Below are 27,546 nucleotides of genomic sequence, written 5' to 3' on the forward strand. Positions count from 1 at the left end.
AGAAGGTGCAAGTTTCCAGGAGCCGGAGTGCAAGAATGATGGTCTAAATCACAGTGAAGGCAAATCCTTGACATCACCTTCATTTCTGAATTTGATCCTCTGATTTAGCAGCGCAACGCTGGCTTTCTGGCACCCGTTTTGCCTGGCTGTTTGCTTTTTAATAGCTACAAGGCTTGTCAGACATCTCCACGCATCCGATGTCCTGGCGTTTCAAAACCCCCTGTGCTGGGTTTTCAAAGACAGTTGGATTAATCATGGATTTTGGCCGCAGACGTGCAGGGCTCTCACTGGAAGGGTTCTGCTCCGGGAGAGCGGCTGCGCCTCCCTGCAAAGCCATTTGGGACACACGTGCTGTGTGAGCTCAGCCTGGTGAGATCTCATCCCTTTCATCCCAGAAAACAGACAGGGGGGAAAAAATCTACCAGGTCCCACAGTGGCCGTGCCTGTGGGATGAATGAAGTTTAATCCCCACCGATTTTTATTTAGGTGAGTTTTAAATAACTCAAACGCTTCCCTGGGGGAACCATCCCACAGCCCAACAGATTTCAGCACTAAGCAGTTTTTCCTGGTGTTCAGCCTAAATTTTCTTTTGCTCTGTTTTAGCCCATTACTCCTGCACTATAAAATTTCTCAGGCAATTTAAATATGAAGTGGCTGAGGAATACATTTTGGGATGCAGATCATCATTTGATGAGAGTGTGACTGTGCACGGTAAGAAATTGCAAGGTACAGCTGCTCAGGAGGTGATGGGGGTGATGCTGAGCTGACGGGGAACTGTAAATTGGGGGTGATGCTGGCTTTTACCAAAGGGCGTATGATAACTTCCCTTTCACCTTGTCCCTTGAGAATGAAGCAGGTGGGGGTGAATTCCCCAGATCACTCCCCTGAATGACCTTATCATTTTAAATGAGGTTTTGAGGGAGGTGGAAGAGGGAAGAAACTGAACCCAAGAGACCAGCGTACACATGTGCTGGTGGCGTAGGAATGGGACAGTGTGATCTAGAGGCAAGAAAGCTCTAAGCTGTCCATGCACGTGGCACAAGGCATCTCCTGGGCCCCAAAAATTTGAACAATGCAGGAACTAAGTGATGCCCTTTCTTTTCTCACAGGTTCCCCCCCAGTTTTAGACAAGGACTCCGGGGGAGTGTCTGCATCCTTCCAGGAGCTCGGTGCAGCATCATTCTCCCGAGTGCTGGGGAGGGAGACTTCGTGGGAGCTTAGTTCATTAAAGTCGTGACACCCACAGTCATTCACACTCTCCATTCACGCTCCCCATTCATGCTTTTCCATTCACTCACTTTCAGTCTATGCACACTCTCTGTGCATGCTTCTCTGCCTCTCTATGGACAGGTCTGGGTGAGACTGTGCCCGTGGCCGCTGCAGTGTGTGGGGACGACGATGCCAAAAGGGAAGGGAGCCACGAATCCCCATGGCTTGCTGGGCTGACAGGCAGGCATGGGCAGGGCCACAGCCTCTTAGTGATTTGTCTCCCACATCCAGCTCCTTGTGGAAGCATGAGGGTCACCCATAAAGCCTGGGATTTTTGGAGAGGTTCAAGGTGTCATTGTCCCCTGCACCTGCCTCACAGCTGCTTGGAGATGCTTGTCTTGGGTCTCCAGGATAACAATCCCTGCTGCTGCTGGTGCAACCAAGGCTGGGAACCACTTCCCAAACTGTCTTAGGAAGTGCCCTGGTTTGGCACCACTGATCTCCTTACCGGGACTGGGTGAGAAAAGCAGGATTTTGTCCCTGTCTTCACTGTGCGGGTGTTCCCAGCTGTAGGGGCAGCACAGGGAAGGGTTGGGAAAGGGTTTTCCTGCTCTTTGAGACAGATGCCCACGTCTCAGAGGTGCCCCACTGCCAGGAGTAATTCCTCTCCCCATGTGCCTTTCACACCTTGTGTTGGGCTGGGGTCTGCTGAGACCTTCCTGCGAGGGCTGAGGCCATAGACCCAGCATGTGGCAATCCCTGACATGCTGGCTGTGGCTGTGCCACTGGAACCCATAGCCAGATGGCACCGCGTGGCCTTTGGGTACTCACCAGTGGCTCTGCATGCCTGGCACGCTGTAAACCCTCATCCTGTTGGCAGCAAGCTGGGGTGCTCAGGTGAGGGGCTGCGATCCCAGAGCAATGCCAGAGTGCTCCTGCCTTCATCTCCCTCTGCCCCTGGGGACCTGGGAATGGGACAGCATCCTCCTTCTGTATTCCCAGGCTCTGGATCCCCACCTGAGCCTGTGCGGGGAGAGCCGTCATTGCCATGGCAACTGATCATGATGTCATCGGCAGAGGTGATGGAGCAGGGATGGCAAGAATGGGCAGGCAGCAGGCAGGGCAGGCAGCACTTCCCTTGCCCCTGCCATGCTGGTTGTTCTCTCAATCTCCCCTCCAAAACCTGACAATAGTTTTCTTTCCCTGTTTGTTTTTTCTCCTTCCTCAAGTATTTTCATTGCTTTTGAATCAGGGCATCCTCAGATGAGCACAAGGCCCAGCTGCTCGTGCCCCACACACAGAACCATAGAATGGTTTGGGTTGGAAAGGACCTTAAGATCACCCAGTTCCAACTCCCTACCATGGGCAGGAAACCTCACACTAAACCATGTTGCCCAAGACTCTATCCAGCCTGGCCTTGAACACTGCCAGGGATGGAGCATTCACAACTTCTTTGGTGCCTCACCACCCTCACAGTAAAGAAATTCCTTATATCTAACCTGAATTTCCCCTGTTTCAGTTTAAACCCATCACCCCTTGTCCTGTTGCTACTGTCTCTGATGAAAAGTCCTTCAGTGAGGTTTTTTTTGGGGTAAAATACAGAACCTTCACTGTTGCAGGGTGCCAGAGGAGAAACAGGGATATCAGTGAGGGAAGAAACAAGGGAGACAAATGTGTCTCAGGGTGCCACCACAAAACCAGGGAGTTCTGAATGTGTTTAGTTGAAAGTGAAGTGCCCCCAGTGGGGTTTATCTCCATTTGTGAACTAGAAAGTGAACTGACCTGATCTAAAAAAATACATTTCTTAATAAAAAGCAAAGTGAGTACAGAGTGGGGATATTTACTGTAAAAATTTTCATAATAGAAACTGAACTGACTCTGAAGGGTTTTTACAACTTTGTCTAATAGAAAGTGAACTGACTCGAGCTGTAATTTAGATTTCCTTCATAGAAAGAAAACTGATGCTGGAGGTTTTCTGCTTATTTTTGTAATAGAAAGTGAAGTGATTCCACAGTTGTTTATTTTTAAATGTTCTTAATACAAATAGAACTGACTCCGAAGTTTGTTTGTTATTATTGTTATTGTAACATCAAGCAAACTGGGTGAGCTTTGCATTTTCCTTTTTTGCTTTCTGAATGGAAACTGAACTGACTCTGGAGTTGGTTGGTTGCTTAATTTACAAACAATTCCTTCTTTTAATTTTATCAGTAAAACTGGAATTAACTGCAGAGGGGGTTAAAAAATATTTTTTTTTTTTTGTAATTAAAAGTGAACTGACTCCAGAGATTTCAAAAATATTTTCTCAATAGAAAGTGAACTGATTTGGGGAGTGAATTCAGGAAATGAACTGATTTTGGGGAGTTTTTTTTGAATTATGGGTTTATGACAACTGGGGAGTTTGTTTTCTTTCTTTTCTTTTTCTCCCCAAACCCTCCAAACTTAAAAAAAACCCAAAACTTCACCAAATTAAAAAAAAAAAAAGAAAAAGAGAAAATCTCAACAACCTCCAAAGCCCTCCAAAACCCTTCAAAAAAACCCCAAACCACCTCAAAACCACACCAAAACCTCAAAAACTTCAGAAACAAGCCCCCCCAACCCTGAACATTCAAAAAAACTTCAACAAAATTAAAAAACATTCAGAAAAGCCTTATAAAAACCTCCAAAAACTTAAAAGACCCCCAAAACTTCAACAAAACTGCAAAAAAAAATTAAAAAATATTAAAAATCTTCAAAAAATCTCCCAAACCTCCAAAAATCTTTTAAAAAAAACCAACTCCGCCAGGATTCAAATAAACCACCCCGGAAGGTGGATTCTGCAGCCCCTAAGGGTAAATCAGCCTCACCCGGAGCCGCTCCGCGCCCGAACCCTACCGGCCTCTCCCCGCCGCTCGCTCCGCTCCCTCCCACGCTTCCCAGGCGAGGCCGCTGCCACCGGCGCCCGCTGGGGGGCGCTGTTGGACCGCGGCTGAATGACGGGGCGGAGGGGCTGTGCCGCTGACGCCCGTCCCGTCCCGCCGCCGAGGGACCATGGCGCGGCCCTGCGGCGGGCGGTGGCTGCTGGGCGTCCTCCTCGCCCTGTGCCGCTTGGCCGCGCCGCTCGCCAAGAGCCTGGAACCGGTCTCCTGGAGCTCCGGTAACCCCAAGTACGTGCAGCGGAGGGGCGCGGGGGAACGGGGGGGGAGAACCCGCCTCGGACCCCCTGGCAAAAAAAAAAAAAAAAAAAAATTCTTACCAAAATCCGGGAGAATCTGACGCGCGCACAAAAAATTTTAACCAAAACCGCAGGATTTTTAAGGAAAAAAATCCCTCCCGTGGAGCGGAGCGGGCAGCGAGGAGCGGCTGGAGGCTGCGGTCGACGGACGGAGAGGAGCGACCCCCGGTTGGAGTACGGACCCCTCGGCGAGCCCCGGCTGGCGGGGCCCCGGCGGGCTCCCACCTTCTTTTGTGCTTTATAAAATACTTTGATTTTTTTTTTAACTAGTTTTTAAAAATCCCGTTGGTTTTTAGAGCTTTTCTTGCCTTTAAATCTTTTTTTTTTTTTTAATTTTTCAAAACGCGTTTTATTTTTTCGAGTTTTACAGTTTTTCTTTTTTTTTTTTTTTTTTTGTTTTTTTCCACCTTGACGCTGTTTTTGCCCCGGGATTTAGGGCAGGCTCCGCCGCCCCCCACCCGCCCGCGCTCCGGAGGGGGGCCGGGGGGCCGCCACCGCCCCGGATCGCCGCCGCTAGAGCTGGATTTACTGCCTATACTTTGTGTTGGTTTTGATGGGTTTTCCCTTTGCTAAGCGGGAGGGGGGGCGGTGGAGGGACCCCCGGTCCGGCGGGGAGAGCCGGGCCCGAACAAAGCCGGCGGTGGGGTGCGGACCCCCCCCCCCCCCCCCCCCCAAGCCTTGCCGTATGTACAGCTGAATTGCATAGATGTGTGTTTATTATAGATCTATGTTTGTTATATATATGTATGGGGTGTGTGCGTACGTGTGTCTGCCCCGGCTGAGGAGCTGGAACAATGCGAGGGGGCTTTTCCAGCACGCCGGGATGAAGGGTGAGGAGCAGTGAAGGTGCCAGGGTGGTGGTTTTGGTTGCCCTCTTGCTGGGCTGTATCTTGTAGATCGCAGAGTGTTTGTTTATCTTAGCCCCTTCTGGGTTTGAAAGAAAATAATCATGCCTTTAGGTTGAGGTTTTTTTTTTTCCCAGCACCACATTTGTCCAAAAAAAAAAAAAAAAAGGGAGTTTTTTGAGGTTGTAGAGAACCGAAATAATTTGGACAACTGTCCTGCTTGGACACCTGTATTCCAACCAGACCTTTATTTCGTTGTGTATGGGGAAAGCAACTTCGCAGGCACGCGCTGCGGAGGTGCAGCCTAGTGCTGGGACGAGCCGTGAGGGCTCCCACGAGTTGATCCTCCTGCGTGGCATGGTTTTCCTTCCCATCCCTTTGGTGACGGGAGCAGAACGAGCCTTGACCCTTGGGAGCTGCTCCGCTGGGTTTGCGAGTCTGTGATGCTGGCGACAGGAGGCCGGTTGTTTCCAGAAAATACCTTTTATTGTTGAAGAAAGGGCAGCTGGAGGTAGAAACCTCTTTGGCTCAGTGCTGGTGGGGGATGCCATGTCACCCCAGTGCTCTTCGTTAGCCTTGGCTTTATTAAAGGCCTAAGTCTGGGGCAGCTGCGGGGTGATGAGGTGGCCATGGTGGTCGATGGCATGATGGTGGGTTCCGACCACCCTCCCATCTGCTGGGGGCCGTGCTGGGCTCGTCTCTGGGCTTTCCCCCAGGTTGGAGCTCTGTGGTTGTCTGCCTTTCGTGTGGTTTTCTGGGTGCGTGTTGTCCCATGTGGGGACCTCTCCCTTGGGCAGTGCGAGGAGGTGGGAAGTGCCTGGAATGCTGACGTTCCCACCCAGAAACGAATGGGTGCTAGGGAAGGGTCCGTGGGGGTGCCGGTTCCCGGCCATGGGGCCACTTGTGCCCCGTCAGTCTGTGTCCATGTGGCCTGACCCCGAGCCCTTGTCTTTAGGGTTCGCCTTTGTGGTCCTTTGCTTTCTTTTATGCCTTCGTGCTCTGCCTTCGATGTTCACAGGTTGCGTGGTGTTGGGTAGAGCCTCCTCAAGCCCCCTCCTGCAGCAAGCCAGCCTAGGGAGCGGTGTGCTGTACAGAGCCCATCTCCAGCTCCAGGAAAAGCCATGCTCTTTGTTAGGCTGGAGTGGCTCCCCTGGATAGATGCATTAACCCCCCCACATGCACTCCCCACTATACTCCAGGCTTTCAAACCCCTTCCTCCGCTGTTTCGTGGGCGCTGCCGTGCCTGTGCCAGCTCTCCTCCCCGCTCTGCTGAGCTTCAGCTTGTGTTTTTAGAGTAAAGAGAGCTAAAGCCTTTAAAAATAACACGGCTAAGTGGAATTTTCCAACAGACACAAGGAGAAAGCATCGCGCGTTGGGGCCGTTTGGCCTTGGTGCTATCACTGTAAATAATGAAAATATTTTCCTGCCCTTTCCTCCCCTGGGCAGCTCGGGGCTGTGCTTAGAGCGTGTGGGCTTAAACTTCACCGGGGCGTTACCGGCAGGTTCCTGGTCTCGTGGTAGTTATCAGGGCGATGCTGATAACGCACCTGATGGAAGGAACGATTTCCTAATCGAGTTAAGTTTAGCTTAAGCTGCAGCACTGTGTGCCGTGCTGGGGAAGCGTTTCTCTTTGGTTCCTAGGTGTGTGCCCAAATGCCAGCAGGGAAATCATCACCGCCTTCTGATCGTGAATAATTCACTATCTTTAAAGGGGCAAAAATAGGCCTAGAAATGCTTTCGCTGGGTGAAAGGTGGTGATTGTCACAAACCTGAGGCTAAGTTAGATCCCCTCGAAGCGAGCTGCATGTGGAGCCCCTTGGGAGGGGTCTCAGGGAGCCAGTATGGCCTTAATTTTATTCCATCGTGTCTGAAGGGCCCTTTTGGGATTTCCTTGGCCCTTTTGCTGCTCGGCTGGGGAAGGGGGGGAATGTGCTCTTGTTGGACAGCCGGGAATTGCTGGTGAAATTCTGGCTAAATCCTTCCTCGACTCCCTTGGCTGTGATTTTGGAGAAATACTGACCCTGGTGGGCTCCTGTGCCGGCTGTTAAAAGGAAGCATTTCTAATAAAATATGGTTTGGAAAATTCATTTCAGGCTGGAATTCGCTTCTCCAGAAAGTATTTTAATAAGAAGGTGGGGGGAAATGGGACACATCATCCGCGCAGCTCCGAAGAGCGGGTTGTTTCAGCTCTGCTTTTCTCTCGCCCTTTATATAAAGTTTTACTCGGCTCCACTGGCTCTGTGCAGCAACCCAGAAACTTCCTAAAAACAAAATAAATGCATTTATTTAATAAAAAAAAAAGGCAGGGGGAAGAGGAAAAACCCAGACAAAAAGTCTTAATCCTTTCTGGTATTTTTATTCTGTCTTTAATGATATTATGGTGTCCTGTTGAATTCTGTAAGCGCTGAGTTTGAATCCTGGCATATCTTTGCCATTTTTAATGCCTTTTATGAGGGACAAAGTGCTCTCGGGAAGGCTGGTTCCGAGGGAAGGGCTGGCCTGGAGCTCTGCGGCGGTGGGCTCGCTCTTGTCGGAGCACATGTAATTTAATTACCATACCAGTGGGTGCATGAGGCGCTTCGCAGTGCAAGGAGTTGGGAAATAGTGAAAGCAGGCTCCTTTATGTGTAATTAAAAGTTGTGTTTGGTTTGCAAAGTGTTTGGGGAGCACGAGGGGGCTGAGCAGTGGGGGGGGGCACAGTGGTCCTGTATGGGATGCAGTAGCCCCTCCACTCTCCCTTGGGCTTTGCTTAATCTCTGCAGGGTGGTTTGGGTTAAGTGAGCCTGGATGGTCTTCATCCTGGCTGCAGTTTCACTCTTGGAACTGAGGAGCCCTTTCCAAGCCTGTAGGTTGCTGCTGAGTGCCCAAGAGCATGGGGGGCTCTTGCTCTCACTACCCCAAAGCAGAAGCCCCCATGCTGGGCCCATGTCTCAGCAGTGATGTTACCCTTCCTGCTGCGCCTGGGGGGAAGGAGCACCCAGGGCTCCTTGCATGTCGTTTGGGAATGACTTCATTAACTTAAATTAAAAAACCAACAAAAAAAAAAAGTGAAGGCAGGGCTGCGGCTATTGCAGTAGCTGGGTAAATACCACTGGATTCTATAAAATGGATTTAACTGCTTCCTTTAAAAGAAAAAAAGAGCCGTGATGGGGTGTCTGATTGATTGTAAAAGGAGCTGTAGCTTTCTCAGAGCAAAACAGCTGCTGCAGCTCCTCGGAGCCTCATGGCAGCGGGGACGAGGATGGGGCTTTTGTGCTGTTTCTGGCTGTGGAGGGCTGGGATGGAGCTGTTGGGGGGCTCCTTCCCTCCGCCGCACCTGAGCCACTTCATTGCTTTGGTTATTTCAACTATTACTTGGATCCCCGTCCCAAATGGGCTGTGTGTGGATGTGGCCATGTCCTTGTGAGGTGCGGCTGAGTGGGCAGGGGTCCCCTTGAGCCCTGTGGATGTTTGTTCAGGTCATGGGGATCACCAAGAGCCGTGGTGCATGTGCAACCCCTTGCACAGCACATGTCAGGAGGTGTTTGGGTTGTCCCTGGAAACTGGGGGCTTAGTGGTAGGGATGGCCCCTTGTTTCCATGCAGGATTTCTGGGTCCCCACAGCCACCCTGGGGCACCCCAGTCCCTGCCGTGCTGGCACCCAGCGGTGGCAGCGCTGCTGGGAAGCCTTGTCTGCCCGAGGAGTGCTGGGTCCGGTGGGAAAACATCTTGTACCGATCAGTAGCACATGCTACTTGGAGTCTGGCAGCTGAAACAGGGTGGGGAGAAACAAAGCTGAAATCCATTCTGTGTCTCATTAATGATTGCTTGTATTGGGAGAGCAGGAGGAGGACTCTGGGCTCGGTCCTATCTTGGCGTCACATCTGGACAGGAATGTGGTGGCGGTGCTGCGGGGCTTTTGTTGTGCTCCCATCGAAAGAGCTGAGGTCCTGCTGCTGCTTTCCAATGCTTTTCACCTCCCTTCCCTCCTCCTCTGGCAAGCAGAGGGGTGGTGGTGGTGGTTCACATGCTTGTGGAGAGGTTTGGTGCCCCTCAGTGCACACCCGGCATCCTTTGGGGAGGTTTTTCTTGCCCCTTGTGTGGCGTCTCCGGTTGGAGCACTGGTGCTGTGCTGGAGCCTCCGGATCCCGGTGCTCCCGGCTCTGCCAGCCTATCCAGGCTCAATGCCAGATGAGTCGGATGAGCTGGGCTTGGTTAGGCTGGATTTGTGCATGGGGTGGGGTTTGCATGGCCCCTGCACTTTCAGCAATGGGTTTCTTCCTCTGGGGGGGGAGCTGAACCCCGCAGAGGCTGTGGGTGATGCTTGGAGGGGAAGGAGGCTTTGGGGGGCAGAGGCTGGGTGAACAGACGTGGGGGGATTACTCATGATGTCTTCTCTGTGTGCTCTCCCTGCCGGCGCCCCTGGGCAGGGTCTCACCCGGCTCAGGTGCCGGCGTGGCAGTGCTGCCCCGGCCGAGCCAGCAGCTGTGCTTCAAAAATGCCAGCTATTTATAACCCTGGCTCTGCTGCTCTGGAAAAACCTTTTCCTACCCGCAGCCGGCCCTTCCGCGGTGGGCTGCTCCCCATTCCCGAGGCTGTGAGACCAGGGGCTGCATGGAGAAGCCCGAGTAGGGGGGCTTGTTGGCGTCCAGCTGTGAACTTCCCTCAGTGTTTTCCATGTGCTCCGTCATGGTGTGCCCACGTGTGTGCCGTGTCTGCTGGCGTGGGCATTCATGGGGTTGAGCCGTGGTGAGAGGCTTAGTGTTATCCCGGTTTGATGTGGATTGGTTCTTGCTGCTGCCAGCATGGAGATGCTGGGGGCAGGATGACCATGGGACATGGCACAAGCTCTCTAACCCAGCACCTTCAGCCTGGAGTTTTGGAAGTGCCTTCCTTGTGGTGGCCAAGCCCCCTCCTCTACAAAGGCCTGGGGTGGGTGCCCTCCCTGGGAGAGGGTGCTGGCTGGTTTTGGTGGCACCCAAGCTTTTCTCACCGCTCCATGTGCAGTGATAGGACACAAGCATCCCGTTTCCTGGCAATCCCTTTCTGTGTACCCAGCAGCAGCTGGTCGCTCACTGACGTGCAGCACAAGCCCAGCCTTGGGGACTGTCTGTCCCCCCTGGCTTTTGGCATTCAGTGGCTTCCGAGTAGGTCCTTCAGAAAGAGCAAAGAGTGTTTTCATGGCTTATCAGCTATAAATACCCTCACACCGTTAATATTGGTCACCGAGTGTTTGCATGTTTTCCTTCTCTTAATGAGCTGGGAAACGTCTGTGGTTGCACATGCATTAGCGGCAAGGCTGGGACTCGACACGTCTTCTCTTTGCTACTGATTTCAATGTTTTAGTGGGTTTGTAAAATGTGTGAGCTCAGTCTGGCATGTGGGTTTGCACACAGGGCCGGCAGCCTCGGGTCTGGCAGCAGCACAGAGTGATGCTCGGGGACGCGGTGATGCTCGGGGATGTGGTGGTGCTGGGCTCCGGTGTTCTTTGTTCTCGCTGTAGTATCGCAGCCAAACGCGAGGGGGAGGTCCGCAGCCCCCCGGCTCCCAACAAGGTTTTGGGGAGCAAATTCTTGATGGGTGTTGGAAAGGAGAAATAAGCTCAAATGTGCCTCCCCCCCTTAAAGTGGAGGACGGCTGGTTTTTGCCTGGGCGGGGGTCAGGGCAGGCTCCCCCTGTGCTGGCAGGGCTGACGGCATTGCCTGCCTGCAGCCGGGCGGGCAGCATATGGAAAGGATCTGGGTGTAATATCCCGGGCTGCAGCGCGGCTTTGCTGAAGAGGCCACTTCAGCAGGGGACGCGGCGTGGTTAGTCCTCCCGGCTGACACATCCCAGGCCTTCCTCAGACTTGAAAGAGCTTGAGTTCGCCTTTGAATCTGAGGATTTATAGCCCTTTTAGGCCTCTCCAATAAAAGCACGGCTCCCTCCTCAGACAGAGCCCACCGTCTCCCTCCTCCAGGCTCATTATCCTGGGGATTTGTGTTGCTTGCTCTCGCTCTGTTGTTCGCTACTGCCGCTTTCTTCAGATGTGTGGCCGAGAACTTCAGAGCATAAAAGTGGAGCAGGAGGAGCTGAGGGTCCTGGCCGCTCTGCCAGGATGCAGCCTCTGCCATGATGTTGAGCAGGGAGAGGACCCCTCATTCAGTCGTGCTGGGTGGTTGCCAGCATCTTCCGCTGTAGCTGGGGAGCGTTGGCTTCCCTTGCGCCATGTGTTCCTGGAGATGCCCCTGCCATCCCTCGAGGGCTGTGAGCAAACTGGGGTGAGTTCCTGTCTCTTTGGGTGAGAGCCGGGCGTGCAGCGTGCATCCACCCATCTGCCTTGTCTCGGCACATGCGGGCACTTAAGCATCCTCATCTCTACAGATCCTGTCTGCTTTATACAGGCACGTCAAGCCTCTAACTGTTTAAAGAGAGTCTTAGGAAAGAGTCCAGAGAAACGACATAATAATTATTGTATTACAAATTGTTTCCTTTAATGGGCCCTGTCGGATCGCTCAGTCTGCTAAACACATTGTGCCCTCCCCCAGCCCTGTGTTGCTGCGGCCCCTTTCCACTGCTCCAGCCTCCCCTTGCAAACCCAGCCCGTTGGAAAATTTCTCCTGCTGAGGAGCCTGGGTGGTGGGGCGAGGGATAGGGGACCACGGGCACCTGCACTGTGTCTGTGGGACAAGGGGAGGATGCGGTGGTTACATCTTGAAGAGAGGTCCTCTCGCTGCAGTGTGTGGTGGTCTCTGCCCTTTCCCTTGCTCCAGAGCCTTGCAGTGCCCTGGATTCTGCTTATCCCAAGGGCTTTAAGGCCAGTGGCACACCCAGCTGATGCTCAGGGCTTAAGGGCACCTACTCACTGGCCAAAAACGTCTTGTCCTGTCTGCACTGGTGCCGCAGGCAGGGCCGGATGGGCAGAGTGAGCTTCCCACCCTTCCCTGGTGCATTTTGGTGCTTGCGTGGTGGTGGTGGATGGTTCCCAGACAGCCTTTTGGCAGCTCCCACCCCCGAGGGCTCGTGGGGTGTAAGGAGAGGAGCCACCAGCGGCAGTGCAAATTTTTTCGCTGCCCCCAAAGACTGAACGTGTTGGAATTAAGCAGCAGGTTACGTTTCTTCAAGGCCGAGCAGCAAATATGTTTTAAATTTGGCAGCCGGCAGCGGAGAGCGGGTGGGAGAAATTTTCCAGGTATTGCGTTACACTTTCCCCTAAAAGGGCTCTGCTTTGGGGATGGGGATTAAAGGGAAGAGAGGAGGGGGCAGCCCCGGGAGCAGGGATGGGGCCTGTCCCCCTGGGGCACCTCGTCCCTCCACGTGCTCGCAGCCCAGTGTGCTCCCAAGGGTGCTCGCCCTGATGGCTGACTCAGGCCCTGCTCTGGGCAGAGGTGTGCTGCAGGGGACGGCCGGGATTAAGTTTTGGGCTTCCTCCCTCTGGGTGCGATGGGAAATTTCCACCTGGCTGTAGGCACCACCCTGCTCCAGCCGGGCTCTGCCTCCTCTCCTCCTCTGGTGTCTTTAAGAAACATGCTTCATGCAAGAGCGAACCTGGGATCTGCTCCCAGCACGGAACTGGGGCTCAGCCAATTAGTCAATTATTTTAGAAGAAGAAAATGAAAAGGGAAAAAAATCCTTTTATTTTATAGGGGAAGGTCTGGCCAATGCATCAGGCAGCAGCGCCTCTCCTGCAGGAAGCACTGAGTCGGGGGGAGCTGAGGCTCTGCACAGCTCCTGCCCTAGAGACCTCTGCCTGTAGTTGCTCCGCTCTGGCATGTCCCCCTGTGGTGGCGGGATGAGGAGCTGCCCCTTGCATCAAGCAAGAAATGTGCTCCTGGCATCTTCCAGTGCCCCTTGCATCAGGCTGTCTTCCCCAGCATGTCCCCTGTCCCAGGGCAGCCAGGCGGGTGGTCTGTGAGCATCCCCTCCGGAGCTGGCACTGGTGCATCCCATTGTTCCCAGCTTCCTTGGCAGTGGGAGGAAGAGGGAGATGCTTCCTCAGGAGGTGGGGAAGGGCTGTCCCAATGCTGTCAGAGTGGGGGTGCAGAACCCCTCCCCTGTCGTGGGGAGACCTGTGGTGCCACATGGTCCCTGCTGCCCGAGCGGGCTGGGGAACCGGGGGCCAGACAAAAGTTTCAGGAAGGTGCTCTGAGGTGCAAAGGGCTGGAGGAAGCTGGAATTTCTTCTTCATCTGTGTTTTGCTTTATATTTGTAGGAGTATTCTTTGGTGGAGAGGAGGGTCCCTTGTGCGGCCATGCCTCCTGGACCCCGAGGCCTCCCCTGTCCCTGTGCCAGCACCCCTTTGTGCCCATTGCCAGTGTGGCTGCAGCAGGAGAACTTTTCCATACTTTCTGTTTTCTCTTGCCTGAGCTACAAGAACTCTTGTTGAGGGTAGAGGATGGAGGAAAGCTGTCCCACAAAGGATGTTGGGGACAACGATGCTGGCTGGGCTTGGTGTTCCCTCACTGTAAGCGATGAGTACAGGGGCTCGGGGGAGGCTGTCCGTGGCTCCCTGCCAAAGGCAGGGACTGGGGCACAGCCCTTGCTGGGTTTGGTGGCTCGGGATGGTACACGATGATGTGTAGGCCTGCTTGCTATTGCTTTGTGTCTTGGGGAGAGGATGGCACTCTGTGGTAGTGGTGGGGAGCAGCCAGTACCCTCACAGAGACCAGCTCTGGTGGACCCAAAGGCTTGGATGGGGGGGGTCCCATGTAAGTCTCTTCCCAGAAGCGGTTTCCTGATCCCAGGGAGGTTTAACACTTGATGTTGCTTTTGATCTCTGCCCTGACTTGGTTAGCGATGGGTGCTGCTTCCCTAATTACCCCCTTCATGTGGGGCTGCGCTGGGTGTTTGTGCTTACCCTGCCTCTCTCTCAAGGAAAAAAAAATACCCTGAAAGGGTGTGTGCGGGGTGGGGGAGCTTTCCCATACCAGGCAGGAATTCTACAGAGCTCTTCATATAGCCCTGGGTGCTCCCACCCACGGCAGGCAGTTTCATGCTCCTTGGCTGGTTTCGTAACATCCAGGAGAGGCACGAAAGGCTTCCTAAACCACCTCCCTTTGCTGCATGTGCAACCTATGGGCTTGGGAAGGCGGGTGGGGGGTACCCCCTCTTGGGGTGCCAGCTATTCAGTGGGGCTACGGCTCTGCCGGTTGTGCTGCCTGGCTGGAAGAGCACCAGTGCCTGCCTACAGCATCCCTTGTTGCCTGGGCTTTGCTTCTTTTGTGGTGCAGGGCATGTTGTGCCTGGGTGTGTTGCAGGATGGGTGCAGTGAGTGGCATGGAGGGTGCAGGGAGTCCTGCTGCTGTCGCCAGCCTGAGGATGGGGTGTCTGGAGTGTGGAAGGGCTGCAGGGTCCGCCTTGCTCCTGCTCTCCCAGGCAGGACCCTTTCCTCCTTATTTGTCCTCTTTGAGGATGGGGAGGTGTGGGTTGAGGATGAAGATGTGTGGGTTGAAGGTAGAAGCACATGGACCATCTTGTGGAGCTCCCAGGAGTTCACCCATGCCTGTAAAGCAGTTGGAGTTTTGTGGGACATCAAACTTGCAAGTAAAGCATTAACATGCTGCGGCGCATGGAGCAGAGAAATCTTTGCATTTCTTATCCAAGAACATTTCCTCCTTGAGGCACATACAGGTGCCTGTCCCCATGTGCCTGTGACATGGCAGGAGGGACCTTGCCCACCCCGTGCCATCTGCTGGGGAAGCCTCCGCTTCCTACTCTTTGTCGAGGAGCAGAGTGAAAATCCCTTTTCTGGTTTATTAAAGATAGAGATTTGTTGATAGCATGAATCGTTTCCTTGCGCAGGGATGGGGAGCGGGTGACAGATACAAGAGCAGTGGGATAATTGCTTCCAGATGCTGCCTCCCCTCGTCGCTGTGGCCGTGTGTGTTCCAGCGCCTTGCCAGCTCCAGCGAGCTAAACCAGGGAGTCAGCCCAAGAGCTGGGGCTGGCCCGAGCGGTTTCAAGCAGCTCAGACTGCGATGACTCTTGATTGCACCGCATCTTCTGGCAGCCGGAGCCGTCCTGTGCGGACATGGAAGTGGGTGTGCTCGTGAGCTGTGGCTCTCCGGGTTCTGCCAGCCCCTGAGCTCGGGCCCTACGAGAACTGCCAAGTGCTGCAGGACTGGGGACACAATCCGGAATTGGCAGCGCTGGCTGCATTGTGCACGGCAGGCGGCTCTCCCGGATCCGTGCCGCAGGAGGCTGCCTCCGCTGCGCCCAGCTTCACCGCAGCCCGCGCTGCCGCGGGATGCTTGTGCCGTAAACACCGTGCTGCTTGGCATCTGGGCTTCCTTGCAGAGAGCATCGTTGCTAGCAGTAGTATTAATGATTATTTATTGGCTCTTAATGCCAAATAATGTAAGCATCTGCCTAGCGCAGCGCACATGTTGCTCCTTCAACGTTTGGCGTTGGGTTTTTATGCGCTTTGTGAGTTAGAAGAAGGCAAATGGTGGGTTGTTTTGATAAACTCCCCTGAAGGTATAGATTCTTGAAGGGCTTTGCTGCTGACCTTCTTGTTAATTACTGCTCTGCAGTGCTGGGAGGACCAGCTGAAAGGGAGTAATGAAGCATCGTCATCCGGCGCGCTCAGCCCGGCCAGGGCCCCGCGAGGAAAACGCCTCCTCCCTCCTGCACCGGGATGTGTGTGCCTCTCTCTGCATATTTATCAAGCTCGTTCCTCATGCCTGGTAGATTGGAGCCTCAACTCATAAGACCTACTTTAAGGTTATGGTTCTGACCTTGATTTGCTCCAGCAATGGGTTGTTGATGTAGGTTTTTCCCAAGGTAGCTGCAAGGTAGCTCCCAAGGTAGAGGTAAATCTAGCTGATGGTGAAGGTGCTCGGATGAAAAGGGAGCAGAATGGCTTGCCGGGATGTTGCTTGCTGATGGACACGAGTTTTACTTCCTCACAATTTCCCTTGCTTTTAGCCCCAGACAAAAAGCTTGGTGGGAAGGAGGAAGGAAAATGTGAACGGAGGAGAATTCACTACACTTGTGATTTATGTAGTGCTTCTGAAGGTGAGAGTTGAGTCACTTTGCCTGGTACCAGCTCAGCAATTCCACCTCGTCCCCAGAGAGTGTCTGAAGGCACGCAGGGAGAAATAACGCTTGGGGTTAAAAATAGACACTGACAATAGGAAGGGAGGACTGGAAAAGCTCTGTGTCAGGGGAGATGGACAGAGCCCCACGAGAGGCAGCAGCATTGTGCACTGCCAGAGCTGGCTTTAATGGGTTAGACCGGAATTAAATTGCCTTTGCGCTTGCCATAATGTGGAGTGAATTTCACCCTTGGGCTTAGATGTCAACCAGTCAACGCAGGGACTGTGCCTCTGCTCTTCAGGGTCTTGCAAGAGTTTGTTAGCGAGGCTGCAGTGCTGTTGGGGCCAGGGCTGGGGGAAGAAAGCAGCTCATTAAATCTGACTTGTTCGAGGAGGACAGGTGGGACACAGCTTTGGCAGAGGAGAGCCTGGCATGGGGTGGGAATGTTCCAGCTCTCATGGTGGTTTTAGGACTGATCTGGAGAGGGAGGCACTTAAACTCCGTCCGCTTCATTGCCAAATGGTTTGTGCAGTTGTGCCCATGCCCAGGGTTGGGCTGTTCCAGTGCCACCAGTAGCTGCCTTGTTGGGAGCAGGATGTTAAGGGTGCTGCTTGGCCAGGGGTGGCGGCAGTGCCGATGGCAGGGTGCTGAGTGGTGCAGGGCTGCATTCTGCAACCCTTGCCCAAGGCTTTTGTTAAAGCTCATTAAATCCATCTGTGGTTACCGGTGCCTGACCAGAAAGCCTGGTCTCCAGCGGAGGCTGGGCAGCCCGAGTCCCCATCCCCATGGTGGCGACGTGGCCAGCACCATCCCCCCGGGGCAGCCGCCAAGGAGCAGGCAGGAGGAGATGGGGTCACAGCTCCTGCTGGAGTGGGACCAGGAGCGATTCCGGCTTCTCTCTTAGTTTAAAGCTTTTTTCTTTCTCTCCTGTTTTCTTTTACTCTGGCAGCCCGCTCGGGCCTCTCTGCCGCGCGAGATGCTGTGAGTACAATAGGGCTGTGAGGTGGGGCGGGAGGGTGGAAGGAGATGAAAGGGGAAAAGTAAAATTGAAGCATGTCTGGAAGGGCATTTTGATGTAAATGGGACTTTTTGATAGACTTTGAGAGACACCGGCAGAAAGGGCACTGGCCCCCTTCGGCATGCTGAGCTCCGGCCTCGGCTCTTTCATTTACTCAGGAAAAGGGCATTTTTTTTTTACCTCCTGCTGGGTGCACCCATGGTTCCTACTGGTCCTCCTGTCACCATCACCACCGTGCCCTGGTGTGTGTGGAACAGCCCTGTGTGGCTGGCTGAATGAAATCGAACAAGTGAGAGCCCAGTTCAGAATGTGAAAGTAGTGGCTGAACCTCCGGAAAGGGAGATGGCTTCTTGGAACCCGAGTGGGCAAACCATGGGTGGCCAGAAGGGCATGGCTCCATCCCACTGTCCTCCCCTTGGCAGCTCCTGCCAGCCTTTCCCCTCCCCAGGGGGGGAGCGATTGATCCGCTCTTGTCCTTTTGATCCCAGCCCTTGTCCTTGGCACTGTCTCGGCAGCTCTCCTGTGTTCATGGAGATGTGGCCTCACCGTGAGTCATCCTTCCTCTCTGCTGCTTTTTTTATTTTTCCCTTTTCCTTCTCCTAAGAGAGCACTTATTAAAAGGAAGCGGCATATTCATCCAGGAAACAAGAGCACAATAAACACACGGTGTTTATAGTTTAAAAGGCATCTCCGTTGCGGGTGTTGCTGCTGATTTGACAAGCTGGGGGGCAAACGGCAGCTGTGGAGGCATGCAGATGCTCAGGGGTCCCTGGTCCTGATGGGGAGCAATGGGGAGCCCTTGGGGGGTCATCGATCTCCTGTCACCTTCCCATGTGCTTGCGTGCTTCTGCTTGGCAGCTGCTGACCCTGCCAAGGCTAGAGGAGGAGAAATGAGGACAGCACTGCTCCCTGGAGAGCAGTCTGACAGGTTGGGGGCCTGGGAGGGGAGAACCGGGAAGGTCGGTTGGAGCTGGCGTCCGCGTCCCCGTGCCGTCGCAGGCGATGGGTAGCCCATAGAGGAGACCTGTCACTTCTCATCTCCGTGTTGTCAGCTGAGCCCGTGGCTGAGCTCGTGTCCTCCCTGCACCTCCCCGCTGCTGTGCTTGCGTTCCCTGGGTTGTTGTCTTGCACGTTGGCAGTCTGAAAATTTACTGGTAGTATAAAACCGTCAAAAAAACGAAGTCGGTAAAAATGGCAAGGCAATTGCAGAGAAACTTGTTTCTTCTTCTGACAAACTTGTGAGTCAGTCCTTTAATCTCTAATCTAGCTTTATGGTCATCTTTATTGAAATGCTGGGCTCTGGGAAGAGTTGACATGTATGACCATCATAAAGCAGGAGTTATGGGAGCCCAGAATTGCCTTGATGGTCCAAGTGTCTGCAGGAAGCATTTTTAAAATCTGTAATTGGGATTTATTGGCCATTGTGGCTGAAACTGTCAGGAGAAAATAAAATAATCAGCTTGGGACTTCTTTCCCCCTCCCCCCCCCCCCCCCGGCATTTGGCTCCTTCCACATGTGCTTAAATCATTTTGTGTCTTGCCTATGTGCTTAATGCCTTTCTGACTGGGAGGCTGTGAGTGAGTGAAGAGAATGGTTGGTGCTGGCTGCCTCAGCTCCCATGCCTGGCTCCCTGCGTTCTCCCATCTCTGCACACTCTCCTGGCTCCCTGTCCTCCCCATTCTGGGCAGGTGAACATCTGCTTGGTACACCATGGTGTGTGATGCTCATGGGCATGGCCATGGAGGATGTGGGTATGGGGGACATGGAGCAACATGCATGTCTGGAGGAGGCATCTCAGGTGGCTTCTTGCCTAGAGTATCTCAGTGCTAAGAAGGACACTTGCTTTTTTGAGATTATTTTATTGTTGTTAAAGATGTGCGTAACAGGAAGCTTGTGCTGTGGAAGGGCATCCTCCTTGGGTCAGTCAGGAAAGGGAGCAGAGAAGCTCCTTGTGTGCACTTCTGGGAAATGGAGCCTGCCAGGATCTTTATCACTCAAACTGTCATTTTCTGTGGAGTTAGGACAGTACCGAGACCAGTGCAGGAGACCAGCACCGCAGCTTGTCTACAAGACAGCTAATCTATGCCAGAGCTGCAGCAAAGCCTGCGCTGCTTCAGGGTGGTGTGGGTGATGCTGAGCTGCCTACCCTCCGCTATGACTGCAGGATCTCGGCATCAGACAAACACTGTGGCCCATATCTTCCCTTTGCAAAGGAACTTGCAGTTAAATCTCTTTGGTTTTCTTTTTTGGATAAGTTAAACCAACCCCTTCCCCCCACCTTTTTTTTTCCCAGTCTTTGAATCCTTTCTGTGCTTTGCTGTTGTCCTCGTCTAGGCTATGCATGCACTGTATTGCTCTCAGCGGTGCCTGGCATCTAGAGACAAAGATGACCCAGCCCCAAGCTTCTTTCTGGCCCTTCCCTGTTATCTGCTGTTGCCAATTTGCTCTCCACTAACCTGCGACCGCAGTGCAAAACCTGACAGTGCCAGGTCCTGAGTTAGCCTGGAATAGTCTGCTCAGGTTGATAAATACCTCTGGTTCTGTTTAGTTTAACAAATACCTTCTTTAATGGCGAAGCTTTTGTTAAGCTTTCTCATATTATTATCATGCTTAATCATGCAGGGTGACTTCTGAAAGTACTTTTTTTAAATGCCAGTTTTTATCCAGATTTTAAAATTGAAATTCATTTTTTATCCAGAGGCAGGATATAAATGACTCTACTAAAATTAGATTAATCCTAATAAGAATGTCAGTTATCATTTCTGAATACATTTTTTTTTTTATTTTTTTTTAATTTTACACGCCTCTTTAGCTATAATTGCCAGTGTAATTTCTTACACAGACGTGGTGTGTCCTCACGGTTGACAGAAATACTTAATGCAATGTCGACACCACGGTAAGTTCCAAATTAGTGCATCGCAGTCACTGCAAATGTTTTGAACTTTCTCCTTACTAAATTGGAGAAGGAAAAGCACCTGAAATGCCAAGCAGAATTAAAATGTGCTCATTGGGGTAAAGCTGGATGGTTGGATGAGCCCTTCAGAAGAGCCTTTCATGAGCTGGGACAAGGAGGCACAAAGGGAAGGGGAGCTAGGGCCCAGGAAGGTGATTTGGGGTCTGGCGAGTGAGGGCAGGTTGTGGAGTTACGCAGAGTCCCACCTGGGTCCAAAGGGCTACAGGGCAGGACTGGGGCCATTCTGCAGCAGTGCTTCCCTTGGCATTTATTTAAGGCCTGTTAAACAAACCCCCTTTGCTGGTGGATGCTCTGAATCCATCGCTGGCCACGTGTACAAGGTGGGTGTTTGATCTCTGTTTGCTTTCACACCTCCGGTCGCTTCCAGTGCTTTGGGGAGCGGGTGGGAGGTGCGCATGCCACCCAGGCTGCAGCCCTCCGCAAACATCTCCTCAAACATCTGCCCTCTGCAAACATCTGCCTGCATCCCCTCGGTGCCCTGAGCCACCTCTGGCCCTGCACAGTGAGTGGGGGAGTGCTGGGGGACAGGGGGGTGTCTGTGCCATGCCTGGAACAATCCCCGTGCACACAGCAGGCGCTTTGCAATAACATTGCAATACAAGGGTTAGCATCAGCCCTTGCTGGCATGGTTGCATCGCTGGGACATGTCCCTGGCCTGGTGGCACTGTGTGCGGTGGGGCAAGCACCGCAGCCAGGAACGCCTGAGCTAGCGGGATTCTGGGGCAAGGCTCTGGGGAGCCGCATCTGGCAGCGAAGCTGGGTGGGAGGAAGTGGTTGGGGGCAGACTCTGGTCTCTCCTGCGGCATCTCGTCAGCTTTCTTCCATGCATGTGGGTGGCAAGTTGGAGGTTTTTGTCCTGGGGGAGGGAGGAGGAGGACTGTGAATGCTCCCCATCCGCAGGCAATTGGAAACTGCTGTGTGCTGGGCCAGGGCTGGAAGCGGGGCGGCAGCCTGGGTGCTCTGCCCTCCTCCTCCTCCTTTTCCTCCTCCTCCCCAGTCCCAAGGGCTGGTTTATTTTTAGATCTAAAACCTGAGCTTCCCTTAGTGCTTTGTTAAAGCTCCTGGGGCTCGGGGCATCCCTGGGGAAGGGGCTGGAGAGCAGCCCCAGTTCTGAGACCTCTGGATCTGACAGCGTCTGTGACACCCAAGACAGCCGTGGGCTTTTTGGTTCCTCTCCTCCTGTTCCCTGCGGGAGGCTGTACATTGTGTAAAGTTCAGCTGTATGTGTATCTGGCCTAAAAATAAAAGCAAGTACGAGCCAGATCTCTTTCGGCAGGAGGAGAGGTTTAAACCTGACACTCTTGTGTTGTGCTGGCCTCTCTCCCAGCTCCTCTCTCAGCTGCAGCTGTGCCAACTAGCCCTGGACTGGGTAAACTGGGAGCAGTGGAAGGGCAAGCAGAGGGGAGCACAGGGGATCCCAGTCTCTTACCGTGGTGAAGCCTTTAGGAGAGGCTTTGTCTTTCCTGCAGGCTGCAGATATGGAGAAGATTGGGGCTTTTGTGCCAGAATGAGGGAATGTGAGCAGCACTAGGAAGAGGTTGAAGGGAGAAAGGGGTAGCTTTCTTCCCTGAGTGACATCCAGGAGCATGGCCAAAGGTTAGAGGCTGGATTCGTGCTTTCTCATAGAGCTTGCTCACCAGGTTTTGGTGATCCATTGCAGTCTGTGTGCAGGAGGACAAGGGCGGGGTGAAGGGAGAAATAATCTTTTGAGGTCTTATGACTCATCTTTAGCTTTTTCTCCTAGACCTAAACCAGACCCATCCACCCCGTGGTGTGGGGCTGAAGGTCCAGTCCAGCCAAGCGCGGCGTGAGGATGATAGGGCTGACTCAGAGGTGAGGAATACTGTGCGACCTGGTTGCTGGGGCAGTTAGAGCAGGGCTGCAGTGGACGGCTGTTGGGGTGGTTGTACGCATGCACTTCGTTCTGATGGGGTGGTTAAGAAGGCTTTAATGGGTTCTAAGGCTGGCTGCAGCTGGGCGAGTTCCCGGTAATGACACGAGGGCTGAGGGATGGTGATTTGCAGCTGCCTGGGAAGATGGCAGCTTCCAGACTGAGCCAGGATGACAGAACTCGTTTGGCCACATCTGGGAGCCGGGAGATCAAAGGGCCTGGCAGTGAGTCACGGCGGCGCGGCCAGGGGTGACGCTGCTCCCCGGGGACCGCGGGGCTGGCGGAACCCGGGAGACCTGTTGGTGCAGGGCAGGGCATCCCGCAGCCCGGCTGCGGGTAACCATCCGCTGGGATTTCTCCTCTCCCTGCCCAGTTCCTAATGCTGGGATTAATCCTTCAAGCCCACAGCATTGCTTCCCCAGGGCGAGCCTCAGCCCATGCTCACAAGTGAAGGTTGGTGCCATCACCCAGTCCTCAGTGGGCTCTCCAGGGCGCTAGCTCACCCTGGGGGGCTGCTGGGTGCCAGGGAAGTGGCTGAAGCTGGAAGGCCCCCACTGCTGCTGCGCCCTGGGGGATGTGTGGGCTTTAGATTTGTGGAAGTCCTCAGAAAAATGGGTGAGGTTGGTTGATCCTCTCCTTTGCTTTGAAGGCAGCTGTATGGCCATGTGTAGTGTGAAGTGGGGAGCTGAGGGGGTCTGGGGAGCCCTCGTGTACCCCTGAGGATGTAGAAGCAGCAACTTGCAACGTTGTGGTGGCCAGGTTGGGGTGCGGGAGCGTGCCCAGCCACTGACCCATGTGGGGAGGGGGCTGGTCTGGGGTTGTGGAGTGGAGGGTTAGCCAGGGTGTCAGGTACTGGGGTGTAGGGAGGAAGGGACTTCCTCTCGCCCAAGGACTAACCGCAGGCTGTAACTTCATCTCTTGGCTGTTTGCTTTCAGTTCTTCATTTTTCCAACTGAGCTGGAAAAGTGAGAGGTGGGAAGGATGGGGAGGGGGGGGTCTTCATAAAATACTGGGGTTGCTGTCAGGTCTGGTGGGCTGAACCCCCACCCTCCTGTCCCCTGCGCTCCCCAAACCCACATGGTGAAGGGCTGCAGTTTTGCCTCCTTTCTGTCCTGGCAGGGGATTAATCTGCATGACAATTAGTGGGGCTTGGCGGGGAGGTCTTGCTCTTGGGTTCCTTGGGCATATTCCTGCCGCTTTCTCTTCCAAGTGGGCGCCCAGCCGCTGCCGCATCCCCTGCCAAAGTAATTCTTTGCTTTGGAACCGGGAGGCGAAATCTCCACTGTCTTGTTTCGGAGGGGTCAGGGAAGGAGTGGGAACCCCGCTGATCCAACCTTGTTCCCTTTTAACCTGCCTCTCCCCCGCTTCCCCTCTCGGCCCCCCGTCCTCCGGATGAGCGGGGCTGCAGCCAGGGCACGAGCATCGAAACCGAATCAAAGCTGAAAAGTACACGAGGCTGAGCGGGGAACCTGATCTGCTTCCGCTGGATCATTTAATACCTGCAGCATCCCGCGCTCAGGCTTTGGGTTTGTGCCGCTTCTGGTGCCGTCTGGCTTTTGCAGAGCCTGCTGGGGTGCTGGGCTATGCTTTCCCATTTCCTCGGGGGGTTCGGATGGTTTTATGGGGAAGGTTATGGTGGTTGCAGCTGCAACATCCAGCTGCCAACCTCTGGACAGGCAGCTGTGCTGGGGAGCAGGGGTGCAGGCAGGCAGAAGGTGAGCGCTCGCTGCCTGCGCCTCGGCTCCGCCGCTGCTGCCCGCGCCTCATTGTCTCACTTCTCTTTCCATTCCTATGCCAATTAAAGAGCCGTGTTGCCATTCATGGCCCTTATGGTTTTGTTCAGTTGTCTGTCAGCTCTTGTCAAGCCCTGTCCCCTTCCCCTCCCCCGTTTTCAAAAACAAAACCCCTGACAAACCCCCCTTTGAATCCCCTCTTACCTCACTCCCAGCGTGGGGCCCCATTGATGGGAGATGCCGGCGGCGGCGGCGGGGAGACCGCTCCCCACGCCGCCTTTGTGGGCTGCCGGCAGCCCCCCCCGGACCCCGGCCTCCCCGCTTCTTGCCAGCATTAATTAGATAACTCGGTCCGTCTTTATTTCTCCGAGGGGAGGTGCGGGGCGATATTACTTGAGGGAGAGAATATGGCTTTTTTTCATCTCCCTCTTTATGGTTTGGCCGAGCCCTTGGTTCCATCGCTGGCGGAGCCGCTTATTGTGCTGGAAAATAATGACTTTGCAGGGGTGTAGGGGGGGCCGGGTGTGAGCCCAGGGGACCCCCACTGCTCCTTATTGAACCCAGATGGGGTCTACACCCCATGAGTTGGTGCCGGCAGGAGCTGGGGGTCCCCAGGGCCAAATGCCACCGGCTGTGGAGAGTGCTGCAGGTGGCAGCAGCAGCCTGTGCCAGGGCTCTGGCCCCAATTAAATCTGCTTCAAACTCCCTCAATTACCAGCATTTTTCCTTTTGTAACTCCCCCTCACGGGCTTTGGGTTAATATGGTTTGTTTACATGGTTTGGGTGCAGTATCCGAACGCACAGGCTGCTGCGCAGAGGTGGGAAGATGGAACAGCACATGGCTGCTCACATCAGCGCCCAGGCCTGGGAGCCTTCCTTCTCTTCCTCTTCCTCCTCAGAGCACTGGGGGGGTGGGGGTCAGCAGCCATCCTCTTATGTGGTAGACAGGCATGGGGAGGCATCCTGGCTGAGCCCAGGAGGGGACAAAAGAAAACATCCACCTTTTGGCAGGTGCTGTCACCCACCTTTGGCAGCGCTCATCCCCAGTGCGGAGGTGATCTGGGGGTACCCAGTTGTCCCCCACTACCTATGTGCGTCTTCTCCAGCCACAGGGCAGGCAATGTGCACCCAGGCAGGGTGCTGGAGGTAACCAAAGCCTTGAGACCCCCATCCCGATTGAGTGGATGTATTGACAGCAAGCAGGGGGCACGCAGCAGTGTGACGGCTGGGTCAGGAACCCCACTCCGGTGATCCCGGCGCGGCAGGCCCTGTACTGGTGGCTTCTGTGGTGGCTCTGCTATCACTGGTGCGTGCTTTAGCCTCTGCGGGACAAAGCCCAAAGCCACCCAACCTCTGCTGAGTGTTTGTGGGCAGCTGATAGGCCATAGTTGGGATGGGACAGGAGGAGATGTGGTTGGAAATGTGGTCTCTGCCATGGGAGGGGACAGCAGAGCTCTCTCCCTACCTAGCTGGGTGCTTTGGTAGCCACCTGAGCACTGTGGGTCTCCAGTACCTGTCCTTGGGGCTGGTAGGGGGGAGACTGGGGCTTGGATGCTCTCTGACAGCGTGTACCTTTTGCCATGCTGTAATTAGAGGATGGCTCAAAGAGAAAGCCCTTCCTGCAGCCCTGCTCTGAGTCACCGGGGCCGGCCCTGGCTGCTGGCGGCTGTGGGGATGGGGATGTCACTGCTGTGGTGGCAGCCGCTGGCCATGGACACCAAGGTGTGGCCAGCACCCATGCCTGCTTTCCTGAAGCATGGCTGCCAGCCTGATCCCTCCAGCACCCTCATGGGCTGGAGCCCTCCTGTGCTCGATGTCTTCTTGGTTGGTGATAGCCGTGGTGTAACCGCTGCTGGAACTGGTCCTAAAGCCCCTGGGAGCAGAGTGGGCTCCTGAGCTCAGCCGCTGGTGCAGAGGGCAGAGGAGACCTGTCGGGATTGTTCTTTCCCCCCAGTGACCTGCTAGCTGTCCCGCATCTGGACTCGCGCTGCCTTGGCATCCGGTGCAGGGATGATACAAGCAAAACCCCTACAGAGGGACTGTGTTGTTGCTGCTTGGTGGGTGGCTTTTTTGGCTGAAGAGCACCTCTAGTAATGGAAACCATTGCTGGGTGGTGAAGTGGGTGGAGTTCTGAGTCAGTCATTGCCCAGTGTTGTTCTGGATTCCTTCTCCCATGGGAGAAGTGGTCTGGAATAGAGAAGGGGAGACCAGACCCTTCTGCAGGCTGGTTTGCAGTTGTAACCTGGGTCCTCCTCCTGGCTTCCCATTGCAGAAAGACACTGCAATTGTGTGGTTTTGTGATAGAATAGGTTCCATCTGGTCTTTCTCCATTTTCCTAAGCACAATTGGCCCGTCCCCTTTACATTCTGTAAGGGTTTGGTCTTCAGGATTACAACAGTGGCTGTGCAACTTCTGAACAAAGCTCGAGGAGCCATGGTGGGGTCTCTCCTGCTTCCCACCTGGGATGGGCAGCTCTGCATGGAGTAGACGATATTATCTCTTGGCCTTTAGTGGTTGAAGCTTTAGGGAGAAATACAGCATGAAGCATTGAGTGTGAGGCTTATGGTTACTGAGCCTCTATGCAAAGTATTGAGTGGCCGTCTGGCACTGCCAAAGCCACCGGCTTCCCTATGGAGGGAGGCTGGGAGCTAAGCCAGGGCTGGCGCTTTAGCATGGACTCTCCTGTGCTGTCTCAAGCATCTCACCTCTTTCTGGGCAGAGGGAAGGATATTTTAGTTTCAGTTCCCCTTTACAGTTGGGTGTTTCCTTGCCTTCTGCTTAATTTGAACCCTGGCTTGACCATGACCTGGAGTTGATCATGGTGCAGAGCTTACTGGGGTGCCTGCACGAGCGCTGCACTGGCTTGAGCATCTTTTAGCTTCATCTCAGAAAATGGCATCCTTGGCACCTGAGGGTGTGTGTGTGTCACTTTTGGGTGGGTGGGTGCTTTTACCAGCCTGTGACAAACCTTACAGCTGGCATTAAAGCAACAAAGGGGTTTTGGGGCTCAGTGGCGTTAGAAAATGGCATCCCAGTGCTGGGGGGGGCCAGGGTGCGGGTTGCCATGGCAACCCGTTTATGCCTCACTGATGCGTCGTGTAAATCCGTTTGGAAACGAGAAGGGTCTTTTGTCTTTGGGAGGGTTGAATGGGCCTCATTAAACCCAAGATGTGGAAAAAGGGCCTTAGAGTGTGTCTGGGAGGGGGACGGGACAGTGTGGCCGCAGGGGCTCAGCAGAGGCAATTCCCCCTCCCCAGGGACAGGGGGATGACGAAGAGCTGGGAGAGGCTGGAAGGTGCCATTGTGAATAGCTGAAAAATATCTCTTTGAGCAGTGGAGGCCAAAGGGCTGAAGGAGATAAGAGGCTTCTTTTTTTTCAGAAAGAGTTACCTGAAATTGCCAGGTTCTGTGCTCCCCACCTCGGCTCCGAAAGGATGTAGGCGAAATAGAAGAGGTCTGCAGAAGGGCAGTGAAAATAATTATACGTAGATTAGCAGGGGGAAAAAAAGATCGAAGGCTCTTTTTAAAGGAGACTAATAATAGCAGAGCACATAAAAGAAGTGGGATCTGAAAGTGTAGGGATTTGCGTGCTCCTATTTACCCTCCTTTGTGGTGATGAGTAACTCAACTGAACAAGCGAGAAGGCGACAGATACAGATGGGAGGCAGAG

At 53.9% G+C, this 27,546-nt stretch overlaps 1 protein-coding gene across 1 annotated transcript in view; it reads left to right on the forward strand.

The window, feature by feature from the left end:
• Positions 1-4,202: 4,202 nt before the first annotated feature.
• The window catches only part of EFNB1 (ephrin B1), a 51,582-nt gene continuing 28,238 nt past the window's right edge, over positions 4,203-27,546 (forward strand). Inside the window, exon 1 of the mRNA XM_057404818.1 lies at positions 4,203-4,352. Within this exon, the coding sequence (XP_057260801.1) occupies positions 4,237-4,352 (116 nt within the window). The 5' untranslated portion in view covers positions 4,203-4,236. The remainder of the gene's footprint in view (positions 4,353-27,546) is intronic.

This window comes from Pezoporus wallicus, unplaced genomic scaffold (genome assembly GCF_028554395.1).
Source record: "Pezoporus wallicus isolate ANWC-B61680 ecotype Strahan unplaced genomic scaffold, APGP_CSIRO_Pwel_v1 contig_5104, whole genome shotgun sequence".
Taxonomy (NCBI): domain Eukaryota; kingdom Metazoa; phylum Chordata; class Aves; order Psittaciformes; family Psittacidae; genus Pezoporus; species Pezoporus wallicus.